Genomic DNA, 17,011 nt, shown 5'->3' with positions numbered 1-17,011 from the left:
ACCACGTAGTAGCGTAGATGCAGGGCATAAATACTCTTAATTCTGATTTTTAGTTTTTTAGATGTAAAAGTTTCTTCGAATAATCACCCGGGGTCCTTATTTCATTTTCAGGAAGGCGCTTATTGTACGGCGCTTACTTCATTTTGGCACAAAACACCAGCTTTTGAATCGATTGGGAACAAAACTTTATTTGTGATTAACTGAAACTACAGTTCAAATGTTATTAAACTTGAAATAGTACATTCATTGAGCGGATTTTATTGTTTATAAATCGAGGACAATATTTTAATGTGAGCATGTCAATAAAAGCAAATAAAAAGATTTACTGTCACCATTTAATTCCAAAATTCGAGGTCGAAGGGGGCGCTTATTTAAAGGAGGGAGCTTATTCGAATCATTGCGATATTTGAATTCATTTCAACAAACAATACTATCAATTTCTTAGATGCTTACCTTCTTCGTTGCCGGCGGCGATGGAATATGTCAGCGCACTATTCGCACCTGCATCACCATCTGTTGCTGATACTGTGAGGAACACGGTGCCCAGTCTCTCGATTTCGTTCACGGACACGTTAAAATAAGGAGATTGGAACGAAGGTGTCTCGTCGTTTATATCAAGAACGTTTACTGTGACCTACAATACAATATCAAGCTAATGTTAAAATTTATTTAGATTGAAGTGTTTTAAAATACTCAATGGTAGAACTTAGCACTGTGTACTCAATTTAAAGATGGGGATTGAACTCAAAAGATATAGTGTTTATTAACAGAATGACATGAATTTGGTGACAATGAAATAGGTCACTAAGATTTAATCATCTTTTGTTTTGCCCAATACTTTCTTTCAAGAAAAATTCCTTTGAAAAAAAAATACTGAAGATGCTTAATCGGTTATGATTCTAAATAAGGGACAATTTTTTTTGGATGATTTTAATGTAAATTTCCACACTATACAGGCAAATGTTCACGTACATATGTTTCAATGCTGCAAAGAGAATATTTTCACCTCCCTACTTGATGTTTGACCGTGACTATTCGATGTTCTTATACATTTTCTCATCTACCTTGAACAAGCCTTTGACAATGCCTCCTTCAGTGAGTGAAATATCCAATACATGTTCTTCAGCAGTTTCTCTGTCCAGCGGAGTTGACCCAACTCTTAGGTTAGTACCATTGATAAAAAACATGGACCCGGAACTACCGAAAAAGGCAAACGTTCCTCCAGACGCATTGAAATGCGACTCGGCTGGCTGGGGGTAAAATTAATGAAAATATGTCTTTAAAAAGTAGATAGCCCACTCCTTCTCATAAATCGGTATTCGCCCGCATAACTAAAGAAAGGACTATACAACATAAGTAATCCTTTTGCTTTTCTTCAAACTAAACTGCGTAAATAAAAATTGCATTTGTCTATTCAGAGCAATACATCCTATGAACGCAGGTCTGAATAGAGCCCGACCCTGTTTTTTTTTTCCTTTGCCAAATTAGCAAAATAGTTTAGAGGCGTACGCCTTATAATATTATGGAAGTTCCTTATTTACACAGTTACCTTCAAGTCCATCACTTGTACGTTAGCCTCTCCCTCCAATACTGACACGTTATACGTCAAGTTTCGGGGTTTTGGCGTCACGTCAATCACCACCATAGCACGTGACTTTAGGGCCGGGGAACCTCCGTCTGTTACGTTAACAACCACCTGGAGTATGCAAATCATCACGCAGGATTAATAGCAAGTTGCGATTGTGTTCTTGATGTTGTTCTGTGTATTGATGGCTGCTGTCATTAGTGTTCTATAATATTTGATACTCCTGAATTGTAACACCCCCATTTTGTAACGATGACAACCCCATCTCGATGTTTCCTATAACACTCACAATGTAATTGTTCCGCTGATTGTAGCTGAGCATACCATCCAGACTGATCGCCCCACTGCTCGAATCTTTGATCTGAAACTGCCCATGTGCGCCGCTTTCGATGCTGTACATGAGGCGTCCGTTGGCACCGATGTCTTTATCAGATGCTATCATTGTTGCTACTGGAGTGTCTATTGCAGCAGTCTGGGAACAGAAAAGGTCAGAAAAGTCAAATAGGTTAGAGAATTTTAGAATGGTACGTTTTACCAGACCTTTTAAAAACGCACGTCAGTTTCATAAGAAAAAGACGAGCACTGGAATAAAAATTGCTTCAACAATCACATTGTAATGTAACGCCATTTTTTCATGCAAACAGTTAAACTGTAGCAATTTTTGCGTCTGACTGTTGAGCTTTCGATGAATAATTGGTAACTATCATTAGGCAACGATCCTTGATTACCATCCTCTCACCTCACTCAAGGATACTCGAATGACAGCGTCTTGTATGACAGGTGGATTATCATTCGCATCATCCACTTGAATGGCGACTGCGGTTGTACTGTTCAGGGGCGGCTCGCCCCCATCTTGAGCCATTACAGTCAGCGTGTATTGGTCACGTGTTTCGCGATCCAGCTGTTTTGCCACCGAAATCGCTCCAGTCTTGTTATTAATCGAAAAAAACCCTGTTGAAACGAAAGTAAACAATATATTCTTGTTTGTGATTTGTAGTTCTTTAGATAAAAAAGCTTTTTGTCATTTTTTATTCATTTCAACAAATAATACTACAAATTTCTTAAAATGCTTACCTTCTTCGTTTCCGGCCGCGATGGAATATGTCAGCGCACTATTCGCACCGGCATCGCCATCTGTTGCTGATACTGTGAGGAACACGGTGCCCAGTCTCTCGATTTCGTTCACGGAAACGTTAAAAGAAGGAGATTGGAACAAAGGTGTCTCGTCGTTTATATCAAGAACGTTTACTGTGACCTGCAATGCGATATAAGACAAGTCTTCTGATATTAATGAGTTTTTATTTGAAACGGCTGTTCTGATAATGGTAAATATGACGATGACAAGTTATTCTGATGATGCAAAGAAACATTCATTTCATTACCTTGACAAAGCCTTTGATTGTGCCTCCTTCAGTGAGTGAAATATCCAATATATGTTGTGCAGCAGTTTCTCTGTCCAGCGGAGTTGACCCAACTCTCAGATTAGTACCATTGATAGAAAACATGGACCCGGAACTATCGAAAAAGGTAAAATTTCCTCCGGACACATTGAAATGCGACTCGGCTGGCTGGTGGTAAAATGAACGAGAAAATATTTTTAGAAAGTAGAAATTCCACTTCTTCTTCCGTATCGGTATTTGCTCGCATAAAAGAAAGGACTATTCAAAATAAGTAATCCTTCTGCTTTTCTTCAAACCAAAATGCGTAAATAAAATTTGCATTTGTCAATTCAGAGCAATACACCCTATGCACGCAAGTGGATAGAGCCCGACCCTGTTTTTTTTTCTTTGCCAAAATAGCAAAATAGTTTAGAGGCGTACGCCTTATAATATTATAGGAGCCCCTTATTTACACAGTTACCTTCAAGTCCATCACTTGTACGTTAGCCTCTCCCTCCAATACTGACACGTCATACGTCAAGTTTCGGGGTTTCGGCGTCACATCAATCACCACCATAGCACGTGACTTTAGGGCCGGGGAACCTCCGTCTGTTACGTTAACAACCACCTGGAGTATGCAAATCATCACGCAGGATTAATAGTAAGTTGCTATTCTGTTCTTGATGTTGTTCTGTGTATTGATGGCTGCTGTCATTAGGGTTCTATAACATTTGATACTCCTTAATTGTAACACCCCCATTTTGTAACGATGACAACCCCATCTCGATGTTTCCTATAACACTCACAATGTAATTGTTCCGCTGATTGTAGCTGAGCATGCCAGCCAGACTGATCGCCCCACTGCTCGAATCTTTGATCTGAAAGTGCCCATGTGCGCCGCTTTCGATGCTGTACATGAGGCGTCTGTTGGCACCGATGTCTTTATCAGATGCTATCACTGTTGCTACTGGAGTGTCTATTGCAGCCGTCTGGGAACAGAAAAGGTCAGAGAAGTCAAATAGGTTAGAGAATTTTAGAATGGTACGTTTTACCAGACCTTTTAAAAACGCACGTCAGTTTCATAAGAAAAAGACGAGCACTTGAATAAAAATTGCTTCAACAATCACATTGTAATATAACGCCATTTTTTCAAGCAAACAGTTAAACTGTAGCAATTTTTGCGTCTGACTGTTGAGCTTTCGATGAATAATTGGTAACTATCATTAGGCAACGATCCTTGATTACCATCCTCTCACCTCACTCAAGGATACTTGAATGACAGCGTCTTGTATGACAGGTGGATTATCATTCGCATCATCCACTTGAATGGCGACTGCGGTTGTACTGTTCAGGGGCGGCTCGCCCCCATCTTGAGCTATTACAGTGAGCGTGTATTGGTCACGTGTCTCGCGATCCAGCTGTTTTGCCAACGAAATCGCTCCAGTCTTGTTATTAATCGAAAAAAACCCTGTTGAAATGAAAGTAAACAATATACTCTTGTTTGTGATTTGTAGTTCTTTAGATGAAAAAGCTTTTTGTAATTTTTAATTCATTTCAACAAGCAATACTATAAATTTCTTAAAATGCTTACCTTCTTCGTTGCCGGCCGCGATGGAATATGTCAGCGCACTATTCGAACCGGCATCGCCATCTGTTGCTGATACTGTGAGGAACACGGTGCCCAGTCTCTCGATTTCGTTCACGGAAACGTTAAAAGAAGGAGATTGGAACAAAGGTGTCTCGTCGTTTATATCAAGAACGTTTACTGTGACCTGCAATGCGATATAAGACAAGTCTTCTGATATTAATGAGTTTTTATTTGAAACGGCTGTTCTGATGATGGTAAATATGACGACGACAAGTTATTCTGATGATGCAAAGAAACATTCATTTCATTACCTTGACAAAGCCTTTAATTGTGCCTCCTTCAGTGAGTGAAATATCCAATACATGTTGTGCAGCAGTTTCTCTGTCCAGCGGAGTTGACCCAACTCTCAGGATATTACCATTGATAGAAAACATGGACCCGGAAGTATTGAAAAAGGTAAAATTCCCTCCGGACACATTGAAATGCGACACGACTGGCTGGTGGTAAAATGAACGAGAAAATATTTTTAGAAAGTAGAAATTCCACTTCTTCTTCCGTATCGGTATTTGCCCGCATAAAAGAAAGGACTATTCAAAATAAGTAATCCTTCTGCTTTTCTTTAAACCAAAATGCGTAAATAAAATTTGCATTTGTCAATTCAGAGCAATACATCCTATGAACGCAAGTGGAGAGAGCCCGACCCTGTTTTTTTTTTCCTTTGCCAAATTAGCAAAATAGTTTAGAGGCGTACGCCTTATAATATTGTAGAAGTACCTTATTTACACAGTTACCTTCAAGTCCATCACTTGTACGTTAGCCTCTCCCTCCAATACTGACACGTCATACGTCAAGTTTCGGGGTTTCGGCGTCACATCAATCACCACCATAGCACGTGACTTTAGGGCCGGGGAACCTCCGTCTGTTACGTTAACAACCACCTGGAGTATGCAAATCATCACGCAGGATTAATAGTAAGTTGCTATTCTGTTCTTGATGTTGTTCTGTGTATTGATGGCTGCTGTCATTGGTGTTCTATAATATTTGATACTCCTTAATTGTAACACCCCCATTTTGTAACGATGACAACCCCATCTCGATGTTTCCTATAACACTCACAATGTAATTGTTCCGCTGATTGTAGCTGAGCATGCCAGCCAGATTGATCGCCCCACTGCTCGAATCTTTGATCTGAAACTGCCCATGTGCGCCGCTTTCGATGCTGTACATTAGGCGTCCGTTGGCAACGATGTCTTTATCAGATGCTATCACTGTTGCTACTGGAGTGTCTATTGCAGCCGTCTGGGAACAGAAAAGGTCAAAGAAGTAAAAAAGGTTAGAGAATTTTAGAATGGTACGTTTTACCAGACCTTTTAAAAACGCCCGTCGGTTTCATAAGAAAAAGACGAGCACTTGAATAAAAATTTCTTCAACAATCACATTGTAATATAACTCCATTTTTTTTTTCAAGCAAACAGTTAAACTGTCGCAATTTTCGCGTCTGACTGTTGAGCTTTCGATGAATAATTGGTAACTACCATTAGGCAACGATCCTTGATTACCATCCTCTCACCTCACTCAAGGATACACGAATGACAGCGTCTTGTATGACAGGTGGATTATCATTCGCATCACCCACTTGAATGGCGACTGCGGTTGTACTGTTCAGGGGCGGCTCGCCCCCATCTTGAGCCATTACAGTCAGCGTGTATTGGTCACGTGTTTCGCGATCCAGCTGTTTTGCCACCGAAATCGCTCCAGTCTTGTTATTAATCGAAAAAAAACCTGTTGAAACGAAAGTAAACAATATATTCTTGTTTGTGATTTGTAGTTCTTTAGATAAAAAAGCTTTTTGTCATTTTTAATTCATTTCAACAAAAAATACTACAAATTTCTTAAAATGCTTACCTTCTTCGTTTCCGGCCGCGATGGAATATGTCAGCGCACTATTCGCACCGGCATCGCCATCTGTTGCTGATACTGTAAGGAACACGGTGCCCAGTCTCTCGATTTCGTTCACGGAAACGTTAAAAGAAGGAGATTGGAACAAAGGTGTCTCGTCGTTTATATCAAGAACGTTTACTGTGACCTGCAATGCGATATAAGACAAGTCTTCTGATATCAATAAGTTTTTATTTGAAACGGCTGTTCTGATGATGGTAAATATGACGATGACAAGTTATTCTGATGATGCAAAGAAACATTCATTTCATTACCTTGACAAAGCCTTTGATTGTGCCTCCTTCAGTGAGTGAAATATCCAATATATGTTGTGCAGCAGTTTCCCTGTCCAGCGGAGTTGACCCAACTCTCAGGTTAGTACCATTGATAGAAAACATGGACCCGGAACTATCGAAAAAGGTAAAATTTCCTCCGGACACATTGAAATGCGACTCGGCTGGCTGGTGGTAAAATGAACGAGAAAATATTTTTAGAAAAAAGAAATTCCACTTCTTCTTCCGTATCGGTATTTGCTCGCATAAAAGAAAGGACTATTCAAAATAAGTAATCCTTCTGCTTTTCTTTAAACCAAAATGCGTAAATAAAATTTGCATTTGTCAATTCAGAGCAATACATCCTATGAACGCAAGTGGAGAGAGCCCGACCCTGTTTTTTTTTTCCTTTGCCAAATTAGCAAAATAGTTTAGAGGCGTACGCCTTATAATATTGTAGAAGTTCCTTATTTACACAGTTACCTTCAAGTCCATCACTTGTACGTTAGCCTCTCCCTCCAATACTGACACGTCATACGTCAAGTTTCGGGGTTTCGGCGTCACATCAATCACCACCATAGCACGTGACTTTAGGGCCGGGGAACCTCCGTCTGTTACGTTAACAACCACCTGGAGTATGCAAATCATCACGCAGGATTAATAGTAAGTTGCTATTCTGTTCTTGATGTTGTTCTGTGTATTGATGGCTGCTGTCATTAGGGTTCTATAACATTTGATACTCCTTAATTGTAACACCCCCATTTTGTAACGATGACAACCCCATCTCGATGTTTCCTATAACACTCACAATGTAATTGTTCCGCTGATTGTAGCTGAGCATGCCAGCCAGACTGATCGCCCCACTGCTCGAATCTTTGATCTGAAAGTGCCCATGTGCGCCGCTTTCGATGCTGTACATGAGGCGTCTGTTGGCACCGATGTCTTTATCAGATGCTATCACTGTTGCTACTGGAGTGTCTATTGCAGCCGTCTGGGAACAGAAAAGGTCAGAGAAGTCAAATAGGTTAGAGAATTTTAGAATGGTACGTTTTACCAGACCTTTTAAAATCGCACGTCAGTTTCATAAGAAAAAGACGAGCACTTGAATAAAAATTGCTTCAACAATCACATTGTAATATAACGCCATTTTTTCAAGCAAACAGTTAAACTGTAGCAATTTTTGCGTCTGACTGTTGAGCTTTCGATGAATAATTGGTAACTATCATTAGGCAACGATCCTTGATTACCATCCTCTCACCTCACTCAAGGATACTTGAATGACAGCGTCTTGTATGACAGGTGGATTATCATTCGCATCACCCACTTGAATGGCGACTGCGGTTGTACTGTTCAGGGGCGGCTCGCCCCCATCTTGAGCTATTACAGTGAGCGTGTATTGGTCACGTGTCTCGCGATCCAGCTGTTTTGCCAACGAAATCGCTCCAGTCTTGTTATTAATCGAAAAAAACCCTGTTGAAATAAAAGTAAACAATATACTCTTGTTTGTGATTTGTAGTTCTTTAGATGAAAAAGCTTTTTGTAATTTTTAATTCATTTCAACAAACAATACTATAAATTTCTTAAAATGCTTACCTTCTTCGTTGCCGGCCGCGATGGAATATGTCAGCGCACTATTCGCACCGGCATCGCCATCTGTTGCTAATACTGTGAGGAACACGGTGTCCAGTCTCTCGATTTCGTTCACGGAAACGTTAAAAGAAGGAGATTGGAACAAAGGTGTCTCGTCGTTTATATCAAGAACGTTTACTGTGACCTGCAATGCGATATAAGACGAGTCTTCTGATATCAATAAGTTTTTATTTGAAACGGCTGTTCTGATGATGGGAAATATGACGACGACAAGTTATTCTGATGATGCAAAGAAACATTCATTTCATTACCTTGGCAAAGCCTTTAATTGTGCCTCCTTCAGTGAGTGAAATATCCAATACATGTTGTGCAGCAGTTTCTCTGTCCAGCGGAGTTGACCCAACTCTCAGGATATTACCATTGATAGAAAACATGGACCCGGAAGTATTGAAAAAGGTAAAATTCCCTCCGGACACATTGAAATGCGACACGACTGGCTGGTGGTAAAATGAACGAGAAAATATTTTTAGAAAGTAGAAATTCCACTTCTTCTTCCGTATCGGTATTTGCCCGCATAAAAGAAAGGACTATTCAAAATAAGTAATCCTTCTGCTTTTCTTTAAACCAAAATGCGTAAATAAAATTTGCATTTGTCAATTCAGAGCAATACATCCTATGAACGCAAGTGGAGAGAGCCCGACCCTGTTTTTTTTTTCCTTTGCCAAATTAGCAAAATAGTTTAGAGGCGTACGCCTTATAATATTGTAGAAGTTCCTTATTTACACAGTTACCTTCAAGTCCATCACTTGTACGTTAGCCTCTCCCTCCAATACTGACACGTCATACGTCAAGTTTCGGGGTTTCGGCGTCACATCAATCACCACCATAGCACGTGACTTTAGGGCCGGGGAACCTCCGTCTGTTACGTTAACAACCACCTGGAGTATGCAAATCATCACGCAGGATTAATAGTAAGTTGCTATTCTGTTCTTGATGTTGTTCTGTGTATTGATGGCTGCTGTCATTGGTGTTCTATAATATTTGATACTCCTTAATTGTAACACCCCCATTTTAAAACGATGACAACCCCATCTCGATGTTTCCTATAACACTCACAATGTAATTGTTCCGCTGATTGTAGCTGAGCATGCCAGCCAGATTGATCGCCCCACTGCTCGAATCTTTGATCTGAAACTGCCCATGTGCGCCGCTTTCGATGCTGTACATTAGGCGTCCGTTGGCACCGATGTCTTTATCAGATGCTATCACTGTTGCTACTGGAGTGTCTATTGCAGCCGTCTGGGAACAGAAAAGGTCAAAGAAGTAAAAAAGGTTAGAGAATTATAGAATGGTACGTTTTACCAGACCTTTTAAAAACGCCCGTCGGTTTCATAAGAAAAAGACGAGCACTTGAATAAAAATTTCTTCAACAATCACATTGTAATATAACTCCATTTTTTTTTTCAAGCAAACAGTTAAACTGTCGCAATTTTCGCGTCTGACTGTTGAGCTTTCGATGAATAATTGGTAACTATCATTAGGCAACGATCCTTGATTACCATCCTCTCACCTCACTCAAGGATACTTGAATGACAGCGTCTTGTATGACAGGTGGATTATCATTCGCATCACCCACTTGAATGGCGACTGCGGTTGTACTGTTCAGGGGCGGCTCGCCCCCATCTTGAGCCATTACAGTCAGCGTGTATTGGTCACGTGTTTCGCGATCCAGCTGTTTTGCCACCGAAATCGCTCCAGTCTTGTTATTAATCGAAAAAAACCCTGTTGAAACGAAAGTAAACAATATATTCTTGTTTGTGATTTGTAGTTCTTTAGATAAAAAAGCTTTTTGTAATTTTTAATTCATTTCAACAAACAATACTATAAATTTCTTAAAATGCTTACCTTCTTCGTTGCCGGCCGCGATGGAATATGTCAGCGCACTATTCGCACCGGCATCGCCATCTGTTGCTAATACTGTGAGGAACACGGTGCCCAGTCTCTCGATTTCGTTCACGGAAACGTTAAAAGAAGGAGATTGGAACAAAGGTGTCTCGTCGTTTATATCAAGAACGTTTACTGTGACCTGCAATGCGATATAAGATAAGTCTTCTGATATCAATAAGTTTTTATTTGAAACGGCTGTTCTGATGATGGTAAATATGACGAGGACAAGTTATTCTGATGATGCAAAGAAACATTCATTTCATTACCTTGACAAAGCCTTTGATTGTGCCTCCTTCAGTGAGTGAAATATCCAATACATGTTGTGCAGCAGTTTCTCTGTCCAGCGGAGTTGACCCAACTCTCAGGTTAGTACCATTGATAGAAAACATAGACCCGGAACTATCGAAAAAGGTAAAATTTCCTCCGGACACATTGAAATGCGACTCGGCTGGCTGGTGGTAAAATGAACGAGAAAATATTTTTAGAAAGTAGAAATTCCACTTCTTCTTCCGTATCGGTATTTGCCCGCATAAAAAGAAAGGACTATTCAAAATAAGTAATCCTTCTGCTTTTCTTTAAACCAAAATGCGTAAATAAAATTTGCATTTGTCAATTCAGAGCAATACATCCTATGAACGCAAGTGGATAGAGCCCGACCCTGTTTTTTTTCCTTTGCCAAAATAGCAAAATAGTTTAGAGGCGTACGCCTTATAATATTGTAGAAGTCCCTTATTTACACAGTTACCTTCAAGTCCATCACTTGTACGTTAGCCTCTCCCTCCAATACTGACACGTCATACGTCAAGTTTCGGGGTTTCGGCGTCACATCAATCACCACCATAGCACGTGACTTTAGGGCCGGGGAACCTCCGTCTGTTACGTTAACAACCACCTGGAGTATGCAAATCATCACACAGGATTAATAGCAAGTTGCGATTCTGTTCTTGATGTTGTTCTGTGTATTGATGGCTGCTGTCATTGGTGTTCTATAATATTTGATACTCCTTAATTGTAACACCCCCATTTTGAAACGATGACAACCCCATCTCGATGTTTCCTATAACACTCACAATGTAATTGTTCCGCTGATTGTAGCTGAGCATGCCAGCCAGACTGATCGCCCCACTGCTCGAGTCTTTGATCTGAAAGTGCCCATGTGCGCCGCTTTCGATGCTGTACATGAGGCGTCCGTTGGCACCGATGTCTTTATCAGATGCTATCACTGTTGCTACTGGAGTGTCTGTTGCAGCCGTCTGGGAACAGAAAAGGTCAAAGAAGTAAAAAAGGTTAGAGAATTTTAGAATGGTTCGTTTTACCAGACCTTTTAAAAACGCACGTCGGTTTCATAAGAAAAAGACGAGCTCTTGAATAAAAATTTCTTCAACAATCACATTGTAATATAACTCCATTTTTTTTTTCAAGCAAACAGTTAAACTGTCGCAATTTTCGCGTCTGACTGTTGAGCTTTCGATGAATAATTGGTAACTATCATTAGGCAACGATCCTTGATTACCATCCTCTCACCTCACTCAAGGATACTTGTATGACAGCGTCTTGTATGACAGGTGGATTATCATTCGCATCACCCACTTGAATGGCGACTGCGGTTGTACTGTTCAGGGGCGGCTCGCCCCCATCTTGAGCCATTACAGTCAGCGTGTATTGGTCACGTGTCTCGCGATCCAGCTGTTTTGCCACCGAAATCGCTCCAGTCTTGTTATTAATCGAAAAAAACCCTGTTGAAATGAAAGTAAACAATATATTCTAGTTTGTGATTTGTAGTTCTTCAGATGAAAAAGCTTTTTGTCATTTTTAATTCATTTCAACAAACAATACTATAAATTTCTTAAAATGCTTACCTTCTTCGTTTCCGGCCGCGATGGAATATGTCAGCGCACTATTCGAACCGGCATCGCCATCTGTTGCTGATACTGTGAGGAACACGGTGCCCAGTCTCTCGATTTCGTTCACGGAAACGTTAAAAGAAGGAGATTGGAACAAAGGTGTCTCGTCGTTTATATCAAGAACGTTTACTGTGACCTGCAATGCGATATAAGATAAGTCTTCTGATATCAATAAGTTTTTATTTGAAACGGCTGTTCTGATGATGGGAAATATGACGAGGACAAGTTATTCTGATGATGCAAAGAAACATTCATTTCATTACCTTGACAAAGCCTTTGATTGTGCCTCCTTCAGTGAGTGAAATATCCAATACATGTTGTGCAGCAGTTTCTCTGTCCAGCGGAGTTGACCCAACTCTCAGGTTAGTACCATTGATAGAAAACATGGACCCGGAACTATCGAAAAAGGTAAAATTTCCTCCGGACACATTGAAATGCGACTCGGCTGGCTGGTGGTAAAATGAACGAGAAAATATTTTTAGAAAGTAGAAATTCCACTTCTTCTTCCGTATCGGTATTTGCCCGCATAAAAAGAAAGGACTATTCAAAATAAGTAATCCTTCTGCTTTTCTTTAAACCAAAATGCGTAAATAAAATTTGCATTTGTCAATTCAGAGCAATACATCCTATGAACGCAAGTGGATAGAGCCCGACCCTGTTTTTTTTCCTTTGCCAAAATAGCAAAATAGTTTAGAGGCGTACGCCTTGTAATATTATAGGAGTCCCTTATTTACACAGTTACCTTCAAGTCCATCACTTGTACGTTAGCCTCTCCCTCCAATACTGACACGTCATACGTCAAGTTTCGGGGTTTCGGCGTCACATCAATCACCACCATAGCACGTGACTTTAGGGCCGGGGAACCTCCGTCTGTTACGTTAACAACCACCTGGAGTATGCAAATCATCACACAGGATTAATAGCAAGTTGCGATTCTGTTCTTGATGTTGTTCTGTGTATTGATGGCTGCTGTCATTGGTGTTCTATAATATTTGATACTCCTTAATTGTAACACCCCCATTTTGAAACGATGACAACCCCATCTCGATGTTTCCTATAACACTCACAATGTAATTGTTCCGCTGATTGTAGCTGAGCATGCCAGCCAGACTGATCGCCCCACTGCTCGAGTCTTTGATCTGAAAGTGCCCATGTGCGCCGCTTTCGATGCTGTACATGAGGCGTCCGTTGGCACCGATGTCTTTATCAGATGCTATCACTGTTGCTACTGGAGTGTCTATTGCAGCCGTCTGGGAACAGAAAAGGTCAAAGAAGTAAAAAAGGTTAGAGAATTTTAGAATGGTTCGTTTTACCAGACCTTTTAAAAACGCACGTCGGTTTCATAAGAAAAAGACGAGCACTTGAATAAAACTTTCTTCAACAATCACATTGTAATATAACTCCATTTTTTTTTTCAAGCAAACAGTTAAACTGTCGCAATTTTCGCGTCTGACTGTTGAGCTTTCGATGAATAATTGGTAACTATCATTAGGCAACGATCCTTGATTACCATCCTCTCACCTCACTCAAGGATACTTGTATGACAGCGTCTTGTATGACAGGTGGATTATCATTCGCATCACCCACTTGAATGGCGACTGCGGTTGTACTGTTCAGGGGCGGCTCGCCCCCATCTTGAGCCATTACAGTCAGCGTGTATTGGTCACGTGTTTCGCGATCCAGCTGTTTTGCCACCGAAATCGCTCCAGTCTTGTTATTAATCGAAAAAAACCCTGTTGAAATGAAAGTAAACAATATACTCTAGTTTGTGATTTGTAGTTCTTCAGATGAAAAAGCTTTTTGTCATTTTTAATTCATTTCAACAAACAATACTATAAATTTCTTAAAATGCTTACCTTCTTCGTTTCCGGCCGCGATGGAATATGTCAGCGCACTATTCGAACCGGCATCGCCATCTGTTGCTGATACTGTGAGGAACACGGTGCCCAGTCTCTCGATTTCGTTCACGGAAACGTTAAAAGAAGGAGATTGGAACAAAGGTGTCTCGTCGTTTATATCAAGAACGTTTACTGTGACCTGCAATGCGATATAAGATAAGTCTTCTGATATCAATAAGTTTTTATTTGAAACGGCTGTTCTTATGATGGGAAATATGACGAGGACAAGTTATTCTGATGATGCAAAGAAACATTCATTTCATTACCTTGACAAAGCCTTTGATTGTGCCTCCTTCAGTGAGTGAAATATCCAATACATGTTGTGCAGCAGTTTCTCTGTCCAGCGGAGTTGACCCAACTCTCAGGTTAGTACCATTGATAGAAAACATGGACCCGGAACTATCGAAAAAGGTAAAATTTCCTCCGGACACATTGAAATGCGACTCGGCTGGCTGGTGGTAAAATGAACGAGAAAATATTTTTAGAAAGTAGAAATTCCACTTCTTCTTCCGTATCGGTATTTGCCCGCATAAAAAGAAAGGACTATTCAAAATAAGTAATCCTTCTGCTTTTCTTTAAACCAAAATGCGTAAATAAAATTTGCATTTGTCAATTCAGAGCAATACATCCTATGAACGCAAGTGGATAGAGCCCGACCCTGTTTTTTTTCCTTTGCCAAAATAGCAAAATAGTTTAGAGGCGTACGCCTTGTAATATTATAGGAGTCCCTTATTTACACAGTTACCTTCAAGTCCATCACTTGTACGTTAGCCTCTCCCTCCAATACTGACACGTCATACGTCAAGTTTCGGGGTTTCGGCGTCACATCAATCACCACCATAGCACGTGACTTTAGGGCCGGGGAACCTCCGTCTGTTACGTTAACAACCACCTGGAGTATGCAAATCATCACACAGGATTAATAGCAAGTTGCGATTCTGTTCTTGATGTTGTTCTGTGTATTGATGGCTGCTGTCATTGGTGTTCTATAATATTTGATACTCCTTAATTGTAACACCCCCATTTTGAAACGATGACAACCCCATCTCGATGTTTCCTATAACACTCACAATGTAATTGTTCCGCTGATTGTAGCTGAGCATGCCAGCCAGACTGATCGCCCCACTGCTCGAGTCTTTGATCTGAAAGTGCCCATGTGCGCCGCTTTCGATGCTGTACATGAGGCGTCCGTTGGCACCGATGTCTTTATCAGATGCTATCACTGTTGCTACTGGAGTGTCTATTGCAGCCGTCTGGGAACAGAAAAGGTCAAAGAAGTAAAAAAGGTTAGAGAATTTTAGAATGGTTCGTTTTACCAGACCTTTTAAAAACGCACGTCGGTTTCATAAGAAAAAGACGAGCACTTGAATAAAAATTTCTTCAACAATCACATTGTAATATAACTCCATTTTTTTTTTCAAGCAAACAGTTAAACTGTCGCAATTTTCGCGTCTGACTGTTGAGCTTTAGATGAATAATTGGTAACTATCATTAGGCAACGATCCTTGATTACCATCCTCTCACCTCACTCAAGGATACTTGTATGACAGCGTCTTGTATGACAGGTGGATTATCATTCGCATCACCCACTTGAATGGCGACTGCGGTTGTACTGTTCAGGGGCGGCTCGCCCCCATCTTGAGCCATTACAGTCAGCGTGTATTGGTCACGTGTTTCGCGATCCAGCTGTTTTGCCACCGAAATCGCTCCAGTCTTGTTATTAATCGAAAAAAACCCTGTTGAAATGAAAGTAAACAATATACTCTAGTTTGTGATTTGTAGTTCTTCAGATGAAAAAGCTTTTTGTCATTTTTAATTCATTTCAACAAACAATACTATAAATTTCTTAAAATGCTTACCTTCTTCGTTTCCGGCCGCGATGGAATATGTCAGCGCACTATTCGAACCGGCATCGCCATCTGTTGCTGATACTGTGAGGAACACGGTGCCCAGTCTCTCGATTTCGTTCACGGAAACGTTAAAAGAAGGAGATTGGAACAAAGGTGTCTCGTCGTTTATATCAAGAACGTTTACTGTGACCTGCAATGCGATATAAGATAAGTCTTCTGATATCAATAAGTTTTTATTTGAAACGGCTGTTCTTATGATGGGAAATATGACGAGGACAAGTTATTCTGATGATGCAAAGAAACATTCATTTCATTACCTTGACAAAGCCTTTGATTGTGCCTCCTTCAGTGAGTGAAATATCCAATACATGTTGTGCAGCAGTTTCTCTGTCCAGCGGAGTTGACCCAACTCTCAGGTTAGTACCATTGATAGAAAACATGGACCCGGAACTATCGAAAAAGGTAAAATTTCCTCCGGACACATTGAAATGCGACTCGGCTGGCTGGTGGTAAAATGAACGAGAAAATATTTTTAGAAAGTAGAAATTCCACTTCTTCTTCCGTATCGGTATTTGCCCGCATAAAAAGAAAGGACTATTCAAAATAAGTAATCCTTCTGCTTTTCTTTAAACCAAAATGCGTAAATAAAATTTGCATTTGTCAATTCAGAGCAATACATCCTATGAACGCAAGTGGATAGAGCCCGACCCTGTTTTTTTTCCTTTGCCAAAATAGCAAAATAGTTTAGAGGCGTACGCCTTGTAATATTATAGGAGTCCCTTATTTACACAGTTACCTTCAAGTCCATCACTTGTACGTTAGCCTCTCCCTCCAATACTGACACGTCATACGTCAAGTTTCGGGGTTTCGGCGTCACATCAATCACCACCATAGCACGTGACTTTAGGGCCGGGGAACCTCCGTCTGTTACGTTAACAACCACCTGGAGTATGCAAATCATCACACAGGATTAATAGCAAGTTGCGATTCTGTTCTTGATGTTGTTCTGTGTATTGATGGCTGCTGTCATTGGTGTTCTATAATATTTGATACTCCTTAA

At 40.5% G+C, this 17,011-nt stretch overlaps 1 protein-coding gene across 7 annotated transcripts in view; it reads right to left on the bottom strand.

Annotated features, from left to right (window-relative positions):
* LOC5512766 (protocadherin Fat 4) overlaps positions 1–17,011 on the bottom strand; it is a 64,907-nt gene that overhangs the window by 35,908 nt on the left and 11,988 nt on the right. For 3 of the 7 annotated variants that reach the window (XM_048725486.1, XM_048725481.1, XM_048725483.1), the window contains 38 exons: positions 16,748–16,894; positions 16,269–16,454; positions 15,961–16,141; positions 15,626–15,837; positions 15,172–15,354; positions 14,847–14,993; positions 14,368–14,553; positions 14,060–14,240; positions 13,725–13,936; positions 13,271–13,453; positions 12,946–13,092; positions 12,467–12,652; positions 12,159–12,339; positions 11,824–12,035; positions 11,370–11,552; positions 11,045–11,191; positions 10,566–10,751; positions 10,258–10,438; positions 9,923–10,134; positions 9,469–9,651; positions 9,144–9,290; positions 6,766–6,951; positions 6,458–6,638; positions 6,123–6,334; positions 5,669–5,851; positions 5,344–5,490; positions 4,864–5,049; positions 4,556–4,736; positions 4,221–4,432; positions 3,771–3,953; positions 3,446–3,592; positions 2,968–3,153; positions 2,660–2,840; positions 2,325–2,536; positions 1,875–2,057; positions 1,550–1,696; positions 1,065–1,250; positions 454–634 (listed from right to left, as the gene is read on the bottom strand). In XM_048725486.1, coding sequence (XP_048581443.1) covers positions 454–634; positions 1,065–1,250; positions 1,550–1,696; positions 1,875–2,057; positions 2,325–2,536; positions 2,660–2,840; positions 2,968–3,153; positions 3,446–3,592; positions 3,771–3,953; positions 4,221–4,432; positions 4,556–4,736; positions 4,864–5,049; positions 5,344–5,490; positions 5,669–5,851; positions 6,123–6,334; positions 6,458–6,638; positions 6,766–6,951; positions 9,144–9,290; positions 9,469–9,651; positions 9,923–10,134; positions 10,258–10,438; positions 10,566–10,751; positions 11,045–11,191; positions 11,370–11,552; positions 11,824–12,035; positions 12,159–12,339; positions 12,467–12,652; positions 12,946–13,092; positions 13,271–13,453; positions 13,725–13,936; positions 14,060–14,240; positions 14,368–14,553; positions 14,847–14,993; positions 15,172–15,354; positions 15,626–15,837; positions 15,961–16,141; positions 16,269–16,454; positions 16,748–16,894 — 6,877 coding nt within the window. The remainder of the gene's footprint in view (positions 1–453; positions 635–1,064; positions 1,251–1,549; positions 1,697–1,874; positions 2,058–2,324; positions 2,537–2,659; positions 2,841–2,967; positions 3,154–3,445; positions 3,593–3,770; positions 3,954–4,220; positions 4,433–4,555; positions 4,737–4,863; positions 5,050–5,343; positions 5,491–5,668; positions 5,852–6,122; positions 6,335–6,457; positions 6,639–6,765; positions 6,952–9,143; positions 9,291–9,468; positions 9,652–9,922; positions 10,135–10,257; positions 10,439–10,565; positions 10,752–11,044; positions 11,192–11,369; positions 11,553–11,823; positions 12,036–12,158; positions 12,340–12,466; positions 12,653–12,945; positions 13,093–13,270; positions 13,454–13,724; positions 13,937–14,059; positions 14,241–14,367; positions 14,554–14,846; positions 14,994–15,171; positions 15,355–15,625; positions 15,838–15,960; positions 16,142–16,268; positions 16,455–16,747; positions 16,895–17,011) is intronic. The other 4 variants (XM_048725487.1, XM_048725482.1, XM_048725485.1 and 1 more) reach the window with 3 other exon arrangements.

Source organism: Nematostella vectensis, chromosome 3, assembly GCF_932526225.1.
Source record: "Nematostella vectensis chromosome 3, jaNemVect1.1, whole genome shotgun sequence".
In the NCBI taxonomy this organism is placed as follows: Eukaryota; Metazoa; Cnidaria; class Anthozoa; order Actiniaria; family Edwardsiidae; genus Nematostella; species Nematostella vectensis.
This window is presented reverse-complemented; position numbering and strand designations above follow the sequence as displayed.